General features: G+C 41.5%; 1 protein-coding gene across 1 annotated transcript; it reads right to left on the bottom strand.

Annotated features, from left to right (window-relative positions):
* Positions 1-848: 848 nt before the first annotated feature.
* On the bottom strand, positions 849-15,763 carry IL4R (interleukin 4 receptor). Its single transcript, XM_080556134.1, has 10 exons — positions 15,440-15,763; positions 11,656-11,769; positions 8,380-8,521; positions 7,340-7,491; positions 6,166-6,320; positions 5,614-5,770; positions 4,708-4,807; positions 4,033-4,102; positions 3,819-3,895; positions 849-3,708 (listed from the first exon to the last, which is right to left on the bottom strand). Exons 2-10 carry the CDS (start codon positions 11,726-11,728, stop codon positions 1,434-1,436), a joined length of 3,201 nt encoding a protein of 1,066 aa, XP_080412260.1. The 5' UTR covers positions 11,729-11,769; positions 15,440-15,763; the 3' UTR covers positions 849-1,433.
* Positions 15,764-15,879: the final 116 nt, after the last annotated feature.

The following is a 15,879-nucleotide window of genomic DNA, read 5'->3' as shown; positions in this document are numbered from 1 at the left end:
TTCATAGAATCATAGAATATCCCAAGTTGGAAGGGACCCATAAGGATCATCAAGTCCAACTCCTGGTGCCACACAGGTCTGCCCAAAAGTTCAGACCATGTGACTAAGCGCACAGTCCAATCTCTTCTTAAATTCAGACAGGCTTGGTGCAGTGACTACTTCACCGGGGAGCCTGTTCCAGTGTGCAACCACCCTCTCGGTGAAGAACCTCTTCCTGATGTCTAGAATATTGCATCTGAATACAGGCACTTCACTGCAACTCTCCTTCCAGGGCTTACATACCATTTTTTACTGCTGCAAAATTGATGCATGAATACCTCTACTGCTGGGCCAACCTGAAATTTGAGAAGAGTTGCAGGACGAAAGTTTTACAAAACATGTCAAATGAGTTTCTGTGCAGCACCCACAGATCCGCTCTTAGCACTACTCTTTCCACCTTTGTTCATGAATGTTAATACTAATAAGGGTTTCTAAATAATGAGAACATAGGTATGTATGTTTATACACATAAAATTACTTAACTGTTTTGTGCCACTGCCAACATACTGGGGTAGAATTTACAATACCAAACTACATGATAATGCCCTAGAAAAGTTCAGTCATGAGCAAAACTTCTGGAACTATTATCTAAGAAGAAGTATATGCTATTTTATAGCTGCAAGCATAATTTCCGTTCTGACTGGACAAAACCAAGAAGCTGAAAAAACGCTCCATGAACTTAGGGAGTCTGATCGTAAACTGGACCAACTTTCTGGGAAAACAGTTAGAGATGCCTCACTCCATTTACAGCTGTATAAGTATGAAACAACTACTTACTTCTAAAGTAAGAGGCTGATCATCAATAACAATTTCTTAAGCCCAAATGACAGTAATCTTTATTTCAGATCTTGATTAAAGAAGTATAAAAACATATACCACATGCCGGTGCCAGGAACACAGGAACACCCCCTGCACCCCCTCCAATAAACAAATAACAGAAGGTATGCAATTCCATCAGCGCAAGGCAGTCACTTCCCCTTTGACTTGCACGTACTTCCCACTTCCAGGTCAGCAACTTCCGTATCATCTTTTGTGCTTCCCAAGCAACATACAGACCCAGAGCAATAACCAACCACAGGAGCTGTGCCAAATAAGAACTCCTAGTTTATGCAGCTCCTGCTCACTTTCAAGGAATGATCATAGCCAGAGAAACTTCAGCTCTGTGCCTTCCTGACAGAGCTGTAGCTACATAAAGTGCTAGCCCCTGCTGTACCCCAACGGCCTGCCTCATATACCAGCTGCCACCTTTGCAGCAAGCATGTGTTACAACCCAGTGAATCCACATTTGTACTGTAGTAACCCTCACTTAAGGCAAAATTGGAAGAATAAGCACCATTTCACTTTGCCACACAGTTTATTTCCAAAGGCTGGTGTGGTTCTCTTGGCAAACATGACTAGGCTACCTTCATGTAACAGTTGTCCTCCTGGGCAAGAGCATGTAAAAGTTTAATTCTTTTCTCATTCTTCCTGTTGTTTTCCCTCAATAGTTCTGCTGGTCTTTTTTTAACTGCAGGTACCAGTCTAGAATCCTCAGTGTGAACAGTGAGACAATCAGAAGGACAGTGGTTATCCATACAAAGAGGAGCTGACAGCTTGTCTGAGACCAAGAGCCCCAGTGGCTCTGCAGATTTTAAGTTCAGCTCAATGCTGCCTAGTGATTCTTCTGACAAGTTAGCTGTCGAGCCACACCTTCTGCTTCCTACCTGTTTATTTTCCCCTTCATTTCCAAACTTCCTCAAATGATTATGTGTGGGGCACAGGACAGTATTTAGCTTGTTACTGCTGTCCTCTTGCATTCCTTTACCATTACAGTTATAGCCATTAGGGTTTGTTCCCTTTAGAGTTCTTTCTCTGTTGTTAAAATCTTGACAGTTCAGCTCTAACAAATGCAACGGCTGTTTGCCTCTGCTGGCATTTTCATCTTTGCTATCGTTTGGCAGCTTCTTAGAGTTGATGATCCAAAGGCTCCCATCACTACTACTGTGTGTGACATTCTCACTAGAGGTTACACCTGGGACAATGCCACAATCAAAGCCCCGTACAATCAAACATACATGGTCATCTATCTTCTGGTCAGATTCATGGATTATGGTATCTGGCGGTGTTTCTCTCAGGTTGTTGTACAACACATGAATGAAGGGCTCATACAATGACTTAGAGATAACTTCACTGTCATTGTCAAAGTATGTACCATTACATCTAACTGCAGTATCAAAAGGTTGATAACCAGACGGCTGAGGTCCAACAGGGCAAGAAAGCATGTTGGCTGTCTTTTGAACATTTTGATATGCTACTTGCTTATGTATTTCCTCCTCTGGTAGGAAAGCTGAAACTCCGTCATTTGCACGTGTGGAGAAAGATGGAAAATCAGTATGTTCTGAACAGGTGTTTTGAAAATCAAGCTCATTGCAGGGAGATCTGCAGTTGGTATAACATGTCTGATTGCTAGGGGGTCGATAAACTTGATCTCTGCAGCAAAGTTCTGGTGCCTCTGAAAGTTGGGCCAAAGGCAGCGAGGAACACACATTTTCAAAATGCACAGTCAAGCTACTGTTTGCCATAGACTGAGACATTAGGGTATCAAAGCTCTTATATGCAGAGCTACTTGGCTCCCTGAATGTGGGCACAAGAATATCAAAGCTCTTGTATGCAGAACTACATGGCTCCCCAGGTGGAGAGACAAGGGTGTCAAAGCTCTTGTATGCAGAACTACATGGCTCCCCAGGTGGAGAGACAAGGGTGTCAAAGCTCTTGTATGCAGAACTACATGGCTCCCCAGGTGGAGACACAAGGGTGTCAAAGCTCTTGTATGCAGAACTACTTGGCTCCCCAGGTGGAGACACAAGGGTGTCAAAGCTCTTGTATGCAGAACTACTTGGCTCCCCAGGTAGAGACACAAGGGTGCCAAAGCTCTTGTATGCAAGGTTGCTTATTCTGTCTTTGTTGATCACAAAGGCTAGTTTATTTGGAGATTCCTCAATCAGGACAGATGAGTTACGCTGACTTTCAGAACTGCATGGAAAAAGGCTTTGATGAAGCATATGGGGAGCATCTCTTGCATCCAGAGAAGCAGAATTTGTGCTGGAGCTCTGATAGCCAGATTCAAAGGATTCTTCTGATTGTACTGACTTCTTGCTGGTTGTACTGCAATTGTACTCATCTTGAGAGGCTCTGGTGAAAGGGGAAACTCTATGAGAAATACCATATGTCTGCTGACTCTGGGCTGTGCTTTCTGTAGGACTTCGTTGAGACTCATTTTCTGACTCAAGTTTCTCAAAGGTTTTATTTTCACTTGTGATGACATCTGGGTCTCTATCATCTTTCATGTTGTTTTCATCTTCCAAGAGCTCAATGAACATATTAGCTAGTGCATCATTGTGTTCAGTGTGCTCCCTGAAAGCACTGACGCTGGTCTCACAAGACTCAAACATGGTGATCTGGTCATGAGTTTCTTCCTGGCTCTCAGCCTCAACGTCTGTTAAACATTCACAGATTTCTATAGACTCTTCAATGAGAATTGTCTCAGGGGTTAAAACTGCACTACTGCCTTTTGGAAACCACTCTCCAGTCTTGCTATGGCAACTGCAAGATTTCTCAGCGTTTCTGATGTTATCTTTTCCCTTGAAATGTTGGCTTGACAAACTTTGAGACAGACAGCTTTTGCAAATTCTATTTTTGGAAATCAAAAGGAAAGGACAGTTAATGTTTATGTAATAGGAAAATATTTTATGCCGTAAAGTGGAGGTGTGTCCCTCCCCCTCCCGGTTAATGTTACTTACATTTGTTTTTCCATATGACTCTGCTTTATGTCATGGAAAGGGAACTTAATTTCATCGATGTAGCACAAGACTGAAAGCTAATAAAAACAGAAATGAGTTTTAGAACACGTGAACTGTATTTAGTATTTCATGTACAAGCCAGACAAGAGCATTTATTACATATTCTATTTCTGGTGATCAGGAAAAGGCATTTTTTGCAAAGCCCTTAAATTACCTTGACATTTTTTACAACCAAATGGCTCTTTGCTGGATTTGGGATTTGATCCCACCATTCTTTCTTCACTCTGCAAGGCAAGAATGAAAACTGTTTGCTTTAACCGAATCTTGGCTTGATCAGTATACACTTCCCTCTTCTGTTCTTCTCTCCCTCTTAGCCATCTGCACTGCAGAAACAGGAAGTACTTGTTCCGTATATCTCCAAATGCTGCTTTTTCATTAACCTAGTGCAAAGATGTTTATGCTCTGTGCGTGACTGCTCTGCACAACCACAGTCACATGTTTTTCTAATTACGTTTAAAATGCTTTGTGAGACAGATAGGATCCGACTTTTACATTATCAGTATTTCTTTTAATTTTTTTCCAGTGGTATTTAACCATCATTACTGGAACTGCGGCAAAGACTGAGTGCAAAACTGACAGACCTATAAATGCAGCCTGTTTTGGATACTCTGACAAGCCCATTCTAGTAAGATTAGTAGAAAATACTCAATTTTCTTTTCACAAAGTGACAGTACAACTGATTTATGTTTGCTCTTAGAGTCTGAGATAGGCGTGCCAAGGAAAAGTAAGTCATTAGATTCCTGTACTACTAGACATTCAACTAAGCAATGGCAATACTGATATCTGTGCAAACTGCTAGTCTATAAAACCTGTGAGCATTGATACATACTTGGTAAAACAGAAATAACAAGTTACAGCTACTGCCATGATCAGGATACAAGATATAGGAACAGCCATCTGCAGAATGTCTTCAGATGTTACTTGATAATCTGTTAAATAAAAATATATATTTGTGTGTGTATGTGCATATAAACACAAGTACTGACAACACCAAGTCTGGTGTTCTTCTTTTGCATATTAAAGTAATGCTACTTCAGAGGATGTAAAATAAAGCCACAGCAGATAAACAGAACATATGCAGCTACCAGTGGCAATAGTACGTGTCATGTCTGAAAGGTCAGTGCAGGTACTTCAGTCAGTTACTGTTGGTGATTAAGGAACTGGGAGACCACATGAATTATGAAACCATTTGTCAGCTCTCTGAGACAAACCTGCCACATAGTTTCTGGAATGGCATTATCATCTCTGCTGTAGTGCAGCTATGCTTCTTACCCTCACTGTTGTTCTTCAGTTTTTTTTTCTTTTAAGAAGTCAGCCCTCTAATGGTTAAAGTATTGCTTAATTTCCTAAGTATCTCTTGTTCATTTATACCCACTTGCGTAAACATTGCTTTTTAGTTTAATCATGTCTTCTCCTTTCCTGCTGCCTACTTCATGAAATATGCATAGAGAACAAACACATTCCCTTTCAGCCTTCTTCTCCACAAGACTGAAGGATCCAGCTTCCCTTGGTCTTCTCTTCCTCAGTTTCCCCAAGAGCTGCTTTTTTGCACTGAGTCTCCTTGGAAGCTTTTACAGATTGATCAATACATTCAATACATACAATATATTCAAACGGATGAAGATAACGATTCCATAACTCTCCTCTGGTAACTAAAAGGCAGTGGGGTATATACAAAAGGGTTTATAAAACTGTACCATCCTTTTATCAAGCTGCTATTTGCTAGAATACCTACCACAGTGAAATTCAACTCTGTCACTCCAGTCACTCCAGTAGGCTGGGTAGTCTGTATACTTGCACCGTACACTTGCAAAGTAATCATAGCCTCTCTGCAAGGAGCTTGCAGTAATTTCAAAGCTTTTTGCCTGGTAGTTAATTGATTTTACAGAAACCTGAAAAGAAAGTAAGGAAGTTCACTGATTTCTTTATGGGAAGAAGGGTTAGTGGAAGTAGTTAGATACCAATTGCATCATAAGTTTTCATGATGTCTAAAAAGAAAATTAAGTTTGGGTAACAGAAGTACTATATTTTAAATCCCTTCCCTGTCTAATGTAAACAGCAGACCACTTTGGGGTAGCAGTCAGAAGAGTTTCAGTCCTTTAAAGCTCAGTTTGAACCACCTTTGGGGAATGTGATCAGTAGCAAGTGTGCCCAGGAACATGCCTTTGCTGGCTCTTACACCATTAGTCATGACATGGTTTCAAAGTCCTTCAAGACTTCTTTTAAAAGGACTTTTTAACCCTTGACGCTCCAGAAATAGAAAATGAAGAGACTGGCTGTCTCTTACCTCTCCTGGGTGCTGCTTCCTCCAATATTTTATTTCAAAGATGACTGGCTGTCCAGAGAGCATGGATGGGGGGGTGTAGCTCTCCTCCCAGCTCAGATTGAAATTACCATTTTCAGCCTTCTCAATGGCAAGATTTCTGGGGGCCCTTGGTTTAACTGTATATTAAAACAAAACAAAAAAAAAAACCACAAGGAGAACAAGGCAATGAGAAAGCACTGACAGAAAGAAGCAGAGATAAAGATATTCACCAGAGACCAGAATCTCAGAGTCAATCCATTTTAGACCTTTTCACTACACTATAGTGCAAGGATATAGAGGCCAAGACAGAGCAACTGCAAGGTCTTCATTAACAGGCACTGAATATACAAGCTGGCTGAACAAACTTCAAGTTCTATTTTTGGTGCACTGGATGCAGCTTTCAACCTGCAGAAATGATAACAACTTGTACCCTCACAACAACACGCTGTGCTGTAGGGTAGGCAGAGAGCTTAGGACCGCTTTGCAGCCAGACCGTCCTGGCTACCTGAGTCTTAGATGCAGGCTCCTGCTTATTCTGCTGAGGAGCAGCAGTGACATTGAGTAGGAAAGGAACCAGCTCACTGCTGTAGATCAAGATTTCTGATGTGTAAGATTTCTGAGTGTTTGAGATGACAGTGTTATGAACACACACTAGTTTAAACAAACTAGGTGCTGACAGAGATAAACTGTATTTATGCTCTGTCACGTGAAAGAGCAGTCATTAACCTTTTACCATGGTTCGTTATAATCCAACAATTACTGGAAAAAGCTCTGTTCATGGGCATGATTCAACTAGCATGAAAAATTAGAGGACGATAGAGAATGGAAGAATTTGAGTAGGGATAGTCTAGTGTCCTCTTCATCCCTGAATTCTACATTCATGAGTGAAATGCACTAAATACACCGTTAAGTCCACACACTGTGGATGGCTGGCAGCTGAGAGGAATAATCATTCTGCTTGCCCCATTACTTACACTGTTTCGTTTAGAATCTACTCCAGGATCAGGTTTCTACACCAAATGGACTTTTCATTCAAGCCAGCATGACACTTAACATCTAATAAGGAAAAACCATTCTGGTGTCATTAACGAGGAGTCAGCTAGGATTGCAAAGCCTGAAACCAGATGTCCTGGTGACAAATTAAACAATGTCTTACCAACCAGGGCTGGTGTAACACTGTAATTCCACATATCAGTCCCATTGAACTGTAAAGCTAGAACGTAGGTGAGGCCTGATACAAAATAATCGGGATATATTGTACAAGTGCACGTGAAACTCTCTTTTCCATTCTCAGGGACACACACGTTTCTGAAAAACAGGCAGAAAATGATATGACTGTTTACACAATGTAGCACAGTATTTCTTCAAAATGTGGAATCAAGCTTATCGATGTGTAGAGCCTATCAAATCTGAAACAAGCAAGCTCAAATTCAGTTCCCAGAAGCACTTTGTCCAAACAAATCCAGAACAAAAACTTACCCCTCCCCCCAGCTTCCAGATGACCCATCCTTCCCAAATACCCCTTGGCTACCTATTGGTATTGCACTAATGAAAAGCTAAGAATTGATCCCGAGCAGAAAAATTAGCACTAAAAGCAACCTTCACTACACTTTAACCTCCAAAGGATTGGACTGATGCTCCGCTAGCACGGGAACAGTTTTATTGCAGTGCATATCAAGGTATTTGGAAGTCTCAATGGAGAAATCATACTGTTCCCCTCTATGGAGAGGAATAGGAAAGCCCTGATGTATGTTCCTCTGTAGGAGATGACAAGAATACTGCCTCGGCTGTAGAGCAGTACACACAGTCTGTCCATGAATACCAAGTTACATTGTATACAGAAATATTCACTGATGCTCCAAGGGAGACTTCATTTTACACAGGCTACAGCCTGGTAAATCATGTAACGTTTCTCATGAAGTGAAGGTTTGGTAAACTTATGAGAGCCCTACCACTCCTACAAGCAGTACTTGACCAACACTCTTTACCAAGAATGCAGAGGTCTGTCAAAGACTAGCTCACTGAACAGAGCACACTGTTAATTGCAACAAAACATTTTCCTCCTTGCAAGGAGGATAATCCTGACTATATTTAGTTGCAGGCACTCATAGCAGAGGGAAGAAATCAAAGCTGATAATGGCTGTAGGATATTTAAAGTTCCAATGGTAAAGAAGGTAAACCCTATTAAACACTCACTGGGGAGAGAAAATTTCCTCCCTGTAGTAGAGCAGGAATTCTTTGGAGCAGTTTGTCTGTGCAGGCACCTTCCAGTCACAAACGAGCTCTTTTGCAAAGTCACTAAAGCATCCAAATTCTTGTATGTGTCCTGTAGCCGTAACTAGGGAGAAGCAGCACACAATAAGAAGCAAGAAAATCCAAGGAATAAATGGAACTAGGCATAAACATTAGTTCTCCCTCTAAACAGAAGCATAAAGCCCCTATAAAGGAAGTAAGCACTTTTTTCATGTTCTGTGTAAATGGAAAAAGGTGCATGTTACCAAGTATCTCCACCTTTCTGGAGAAGTCGTCTTTGAGAGGGAGGTTCTGATGAACGCCAAGTTTTAATTATGCAAACTCTAAACCACCAAATTTTTTATCATAAAAGAGCATCATCCTATCTTTTATACACAAATGGTTCAAAAGCCAAAAATGCAGATAATTAACAGATTTAGACCAAAATCACTGCCTACACACCTGAATTTATGCTTTATCCACAACTGTTTTAAGCTTCCCAAGTGCATACCCTCTGCCTCCCTGGAACAGTTCCCCATTGGAGATCTAATTCCTTCTTTCCTGCTCTACATCACAATTCCCCATAAAAATTTAGAATAGCTTTGGTTGATTTTTATAATCCTATCAGCTGTTATTTTTCTGACAGTTTCTTTAGGGATGCTGCTAGAAGTTTTCTTGTGGCAGTTATACAAAGGACACATAGAGACATGATTTCATTTCTCTATGGTATGTAAATAATTTTGCTTATACAGCCTAGCACATTACTAACTCTCTATTCTTGTCATTTACATTGCAAATTCAAGATTAGTTGCCAACAATTCACATCCTGTAATGTTCTTCAGCCACTGCAGCTTCAAAGACGACTTCTTCCCAGTGGGTGTCCGTTTCAGATTATTCCTCCAAAAGTTTTTGTTTTCATAAATACCTAATTTCATTCTTATTCTTCCTACACTTCTAATTTTCCATTGTCCTGAATTTTCTCATGCAAATTCTGCACACTCTGATATAGTACAGTATCTGCAAATGCAACATACATGATGGCCAACTCTCTATTAGTGGGTATAGTGATACATTACATACCACTGTATCTACCACCAGACCACCTGGTACTTCAGTAAAAACCTGACTCAAACACTTAATTGTTTAGTACTCCTAATGGGTGGCTTTTTATCCTTATTTAAACCCATGTATCACTTTCATTTGCCTTCCTAGAAGGCCTCCCATAAAACCTCATTAACAAGCAGTCCTGGATCACTGGAGTAAGCTCAATAATCTTAGTGAAGCTCACTTATGAAAATGAGGATGTATGGCAACGTCAAGGAACCACTCTAAAGTTTGGTGAAAATCATAACCTAAATTGCCTAGTATACTGACTGGTTACAAACCTAGAACTGACTGCAGCTCATGGTTTCATTATTATTCAAATATTTAGAAAATGTTTTGCTTTAGTTGCTAAGGCTAGATAATTATCTTGTAGATAAGAATTATCACTCATATCCTTTCTGGGTGGCAGCACCACGTTTAGTTCCCTTTTGTTCTGAATGGTCCATGGTTCTTCAAAAACGAAACAAAAACCAAACAACCCAAAATCATCAGAACATCAACAAGTTAAAGATTAAGCTTCTATAATACCGTAAGAGACACACTGCTCATTTATTTTAATAGAACCATTACCTGTTTACCTTGTTACTGTTGTTTATATTTTGTTGTCCTTTATATTTTTATTGTTCACTTCATGATGGACTTTTAAAATATATACTACCATTTTATTCCCATTAAAGATGAATTTCATTATTTTCCAATGTGTTAATGATCTTACACTTGCAAGAATACTGGAATTAAATAAAGCTGTTCTTGCTGTGTTAAGCTAGCAGATTTATCTTGCCTTTCAGCGTCCTCATGTCTTTCTAGGACTCTGAACTATTTTCTGTATTCTTTTCCTGTGACCTTTTCCCTTTTTTCAACCATGATACAATATGGTTTTTTTTAAAACCTCATACATTTGAGAATTTTCTTTTGAAACCCCATACAGTAAAGAGTTTGTTTTCAGTTCATGTAGTTAGAAAAGGGAACTGAAATGCTGGATTTCTTTTTTAATTCTCAACTAGAGTAACATAATAAAGAAACTTGAAACATGTAGTTACCTAGTGGAAAAAAATATGTAAAATTAAACTTTGATAATTTACAGAAAAACTGGGATTACCTAGATCAGATGACATAGAAATTATGCTCCTGTAAACCTTTACCCTTCTTATTAACCAAAATTACAAAATTCCCTGCGGTATGCTAGGGGCATATGGCTAAGAAACCTTTTTTTTTTTGGACAGGCTGTTTTTAAAAACAAACAAACAAAACCAAGAACAACCAACCAAAACCAAACTGTAAAACCCCCCATAGACTACTGTGGAATAACTTAAAAGCTAGATGTAAGATTCATTTTTCAGAGAATGAAGGTGCATTGTCAGAAAACATGATTTTATATTTCTAACTTCTTTTTATAATGAAATATCTTTAAAAGATACCAGCAAAATACACGTTCAGCTCCTTCCAGTTGAACTGTATCATATAACCATCATCTAAGAAGCAGCACTAAAACATAATGCAGCTAAACATCTTGCCAGACCAAATAAAAGGCGTAGTGACAGAACATCACACACAAGTCATCTGGCCCCGTACAGGCACAAATCAGAATACACACTGTCTGAAAGCAAATACCTTCCGAATCCATTCAAATCCATCCAACTAAGTTTTCTGATTCAGCATTTTTGCACACTTTGGAGAACACATACTGGCAGATGCCTTTTGACAGCAGACCTATAGGCTCCTGTTCTTTTTCATGAGCATAGCTTCCTGCAGGTCTGTTACTGGTTAGCCCACATGGCAAACAGTGGCAGCTATAAAAATGAACAAATCTGAGACTAATATTTTCTACTCTTACGAGATTTCTACAGAGATGTTACTGGGTTATTGTTGAGCATCCTATTTGCAGCACGGTGCCCAGCATAGATTAGACAATGGGTAAGTAAAGAGGTGTCTTTTCAAACCTCAGTTTCTCCTTCTTGCAAATTCCTTTTTTTTTCTTGCCCATATGGAAAAGGCCAATAAAATGAAGAGATCTAAGCCAAATTTTGTATTAGTTAATTAATCGTAATAGTGTTGCCTGCTAGTTATTCCTAGTCACGAGAAAAAAGATGTTGGAAAAAACTTCAATAAAGTAACTTAAAACATTAATAAATGTACCTTCGCTTGTTGCATATGAAAAGAAAAGGATCCACAGGGTATGCAGTACAGCACTTAGGAATCTTGCCATCATTGACGCTGGCCAGGCTCAGAAGGGCAAGCTGTGCTGAAATTCTGCCAACAAAAGACATTATTAAAAGCTCACATCAGTGTCCCAAGTAGCGTAAGGGTGCAGTTTGTCCTGCCACTTTGCTAGATGTTAGGATTCAGATCTCCTGGAGTGCCCAGTCCCTTTAAAGGTTGCTCAACAAGATGCGTAGGAGAGTAAGAATAACACAAATGAGGTAGATGACTTATTTGTAAAATTTAAATTACAGAGGATACTAGATTGACACCAGCAGCGGGCCTACTTATTTCAGCTACTAGAAAAGGAACGTTTCTAGTATGCGACATATTTAAAGAGTAAGCCCTAGACCAAAATATCAACATGCCTCTGGAGCCCTGTGATTCCTCTCAGATAACTGGAAGAATTTAAGAGCAATGTGTGTCTGATCTATTGATTGTAATACGATTTCCTCAAGTCCTATCACCAGTACCACAGTTAGTTAGAGCATTATCCCCTTGAAAAAGTTCTGAGCAAAGACCTCTAAGTTTTGCTTCAACAGAATGCAGATTCGTTAAAACGGTGAATAATTAGAAGCTGTAAAACACATATCATCATATAAGACAATGAGCACAACTTCAGAGAAGGAAAGTTATGCAGCTTTTATATATTAGAATTCTTTAAGCATAGTGAAGTTGAGCTTTAATCCAGCTACAGTAGTAGGACAACCCTTGACACTTATAACAGATTTGAGTTTCACCAGCACACAAGACACAAGGAATTGGCAACAGATCAGAAACTCTGCTGTGGTATAACCTTGTTAAGTAATTAGCTTTGGAAAAGTTTAATGACCTTTTGGAAGTATGCGTATGAGCACTGTATACACATAAGAATGTGTAGCCTCAAAGGCATGCTACCAAAGCCAAATTCCCTCAAACAACTCGTCTCAAAGCAAGAAGCAAGATTCTTGCAGCTAGCAAGATTCTCAAGCACAGCTACTGCGTATTTGGTGCCAATTAGAATGAACGCAAGATAGGCAATAGCCCGACCTTCCCAGCTGAGTAAGGGACAGAAATATCACTTCTTTTCACAGAAAGAACAACACACCTTTAATTTATATAGATATATTTATCAATAAAACTGATGTGAAATGTAGCAAAAGAATCTTGATTTCTTCAACATATTTAACACTACTACTTCTTGTACAGTAAACCATGACTTCAGCATGTCAGATTCAGCTCCAAGGCAATTAACTCATATCCCAACTTGCAGTGCTCATCAGAAAAAGGCATGTCCCCTGATACTATTTCTTCCATTCTCATACGCATGATTAGCCATACTTTAAAATAAGCTTCCAAAGATTAAACATAGAAGACGTCAATCTCAGAGGTAAAGGGATGCAAACACTGACTGAAAATCAAAGACCAGAATGGAAACTTCTTTGTGATCTTATCTGCGGCAGTTACCGCTTATCCAGAAATACAAGACATACTTTAAAAATGAATTTCTCATGAACACTCAAGAGCTAAGCTGTACACATTTGGAAATAGACAAAACACGACTGAGCACAGTAGAACACAAATGCCTTCTCTGTTGCTCAGAAAAAAAGGGAAAACCGCTCCAGCATACAACACTCTTTCCCTTTTTCTTCCTGGTGTTCACAAGAGAGGAAGTGTTTGCTTTTCGGTCCATTGTTAAGTAATAGTGTCCCATGACTGGAGTTCCAAGAAACTCATAAAACTTTGGCAAAGAATCCTGTATCGCAGAAGCACATATGAATCAGCAGATGGCAGAGAAAAAAATATCTCCCTCATAGGAAAAATGTTCTGCACAGGTTGATAAAAAAAAAAAAGAGTTAATCCATAGCTCTAATAAAACAACAAACTTTTTATTTGTTTGTTTCAAAAAGATGAGAGTCGTGGACTATAATCTAAACACAAGAGAAAATGAAAAAAATGACAATAGTTTGCATGTCTCCTGGCTCTTAAGTTTTTCTTTATATCTGATGATAAACCTTTATGAGGAATATACAACACACACAGAATACTAAGTTCACAGCAAACCTAGTAATCTCAATATGTACAAGGCAATAAAGTGTAAAAGACAGAAGTGACTTTCCTAAAAACTATGAAAGAAATCTTTATCAGGGCTGGAAGCAGCCCTGTTTATTGGCCCAAGTTACACGCTCAGATCAGTTGCTCATGCCTGCCTTTTGGGAAGAAATAAGGTGATTGAAAAGATTCCATTTAGTATCAAGAAACAGTAGCTTCTGTAATGGACTTCTAAATTAATTAGGGTCTTATTTCATCTACAGGCATAATTTGCAAAACAGTTATGTTCAAAGGGTAATTCATGCACAGAACACAGATGAGAGTCATTTCTACCTACGACTGCTTAATTCACCTTTACTGCTATTGTAGAGGTAAAGGACAACTCCCTGTTTTAAAACCGGACTTTTTAAAAGTTAAATTGAAGTACAGCTCGACTTGTTCTTTCTGATTTAAAACATTGGCTATAACTGTAGGCTAAAATGAGATAAGCGTTAAAAAACAAAGCAAAAGCAAAGCATAAGTTCATCAACTGATTTCGCATCAAAATTTGAAAAGAAGTTGGGGAATCATTTCTCATTATTGCTGCTTTTAATTATTTCTTTCTCCAAGTGACAATACAAAATGGCAGACCTGCAGGAACATAACTCACAATACCTACTCTTTGACACTCAATATGACTGTTAGAGGCAACCACACGATGAACATGCATATCGAAAAAGAGTAGGTGCCTCAAAGTGGATTTTCAAAAGAACTTGGAAGTTGGAGTCCAGTACACTACATTGAGGAGGAGGTTTAGATGAGCAGTTAGACTAGGCTCTCTTTAGAAAGCTTGAGATGACAGAAGACAGCAAAGGGCACAACAACACGTCATTCGAGCCTGTAATGAATGCAGTACTTTCTCATGACTTGATGAACTACAAATCATAGTTTGCAAGCAACTTCAGATATTTTCCCATTTATAACAGACAGAAACTACAGGGATCACCGAGACCGGACACCTTGACAAAAACGCCAGAGACAAAAGCGCCTAACGAGAATAGCTCACTCCCAGTCCTACATTTCTGAATCTCTGGTTCCAAGACTTCATCATGAATTGGTATTAAGCTCTCTCTGAACCCGTATACATTGGGAAAAGATTTTAAAGAATGAAACTTGAGATTCAGGAGCAGCTCATCCATCGGCTCAGAGCAAGCTTATTGGGACAGATTCTCAGATCGTAGGATACGTGTCCCGGCTAGCGTGGTTTCTGCTACAGTAAGAGCCCTTGTGCCTCCTGTAGCCATCGAGCAGGACTTCCAGCAGAAAGGAGTCTTCTAGGAGTTTTACCGGTTTTCCCCTGACGACCAGTCGCTTCAAAAGCGTTTGAATCAAGCGGTCTCAGTAAGAAGTATTCCTGCCAATGCCGGTTTTAACGACACGCGAACCGTAGCGGCTTTCCGGCCGGGCCCGCGGAGGAAGCGGCCGATGCCCCCCCCGCCCCGGGCCGCACCCCGCGGGCCCGGCCGGCTCCCGCGAGGCCCGCGGGACCGGGGCTCGCCCGGCGGCGGCGCGCCCGCTGCTTCCCGCCGCGCCCCCCGCAGCTCAGCGGCCGCTCGGCACCGGCCGGCCCGGCAGCGCGGACCGAGCCGCCGCTCGAGGCGACCCGCACGAGGCCAGCTCCCGCCGCGGCCGGGCCCGCCGCTGTACTTGCCTGGTCCGGCGCACGGCCGGGGCGGCGCGGCGCTCCCCGCGCCCGGCTGTCACTCCGCCGGCCCGGCGCCCTCCTCCCGCCCGCGGAGCCCTCCCCTGCGGCCGCCCCGCGGCGACGGCTGCCGGCCGCGTCCCGCCGCGTCCCGTCCCGTCCCGCCGCGTCGCGTCCCGCCGGCTGCGCTCGCCTCCGCAGCCTCCCGCTGCCCCCGCCGGCGCGGGCGGCGAGCACGCGCGGCAGCCCCGCGGGCAGGCAGAGCCCAGCCGGGCCGGGCCGGGCCGGGCCGGCCTCCAGGCGGCCGCGGAACCGAGACGCGACACCGAGCGGCGCGGCCAGGGACTTCGGGAGGGCGGGGGCGCGGCGGCGCCCCACAGCGCCGGGCGGCGAAGCCCCGCCCCGCCCCGCCCTCCCCCTGCTGCCTGGCCCCTCCTCCGCCGGAGCCG

Source organism: Anser brachyrhynchus, assembly GCF_964034855.1.
Source record: "Anser brachyrhynchus genome assembly, chromosome: 15".
NCBI lineage: Eukaryota > Metazoa > Chordata > Aves > Anseriformes > Anatidae > Anser > Anser brachyrhynchus.
This window is presented reverse-complemented; position numbering and strand designations above follow the sequence as displayed.

What these genes read in the sequence shown, in the direction of transcription:
- IL4R (XM_080556134.1), bottom strand. Translation starts at nt 11,728, where the DNA reads ATGATGGCAAGATTCCTAAGTGCTGTACTGCATACCCTGTGGATCCTT. An exon ending in GGAAGCAGCACCCAGGAGAG is followed by an intron (nt 5,771 to 6,165) that starts GTAAGAGACAGC and finishes CTTTCTTTTCAG; the next exon opens with GTTTCTGTAAAATCAATTAA. An exon ending in TGGTTGTAAAAAATGTCAAG is followed by an intron (nt 3,896 to 4,032) that starts GTAATTTAAGGG and finishes TGTTTTTATTAG; the next exon opens with CTTTCAGTCTTGTGCTACAT.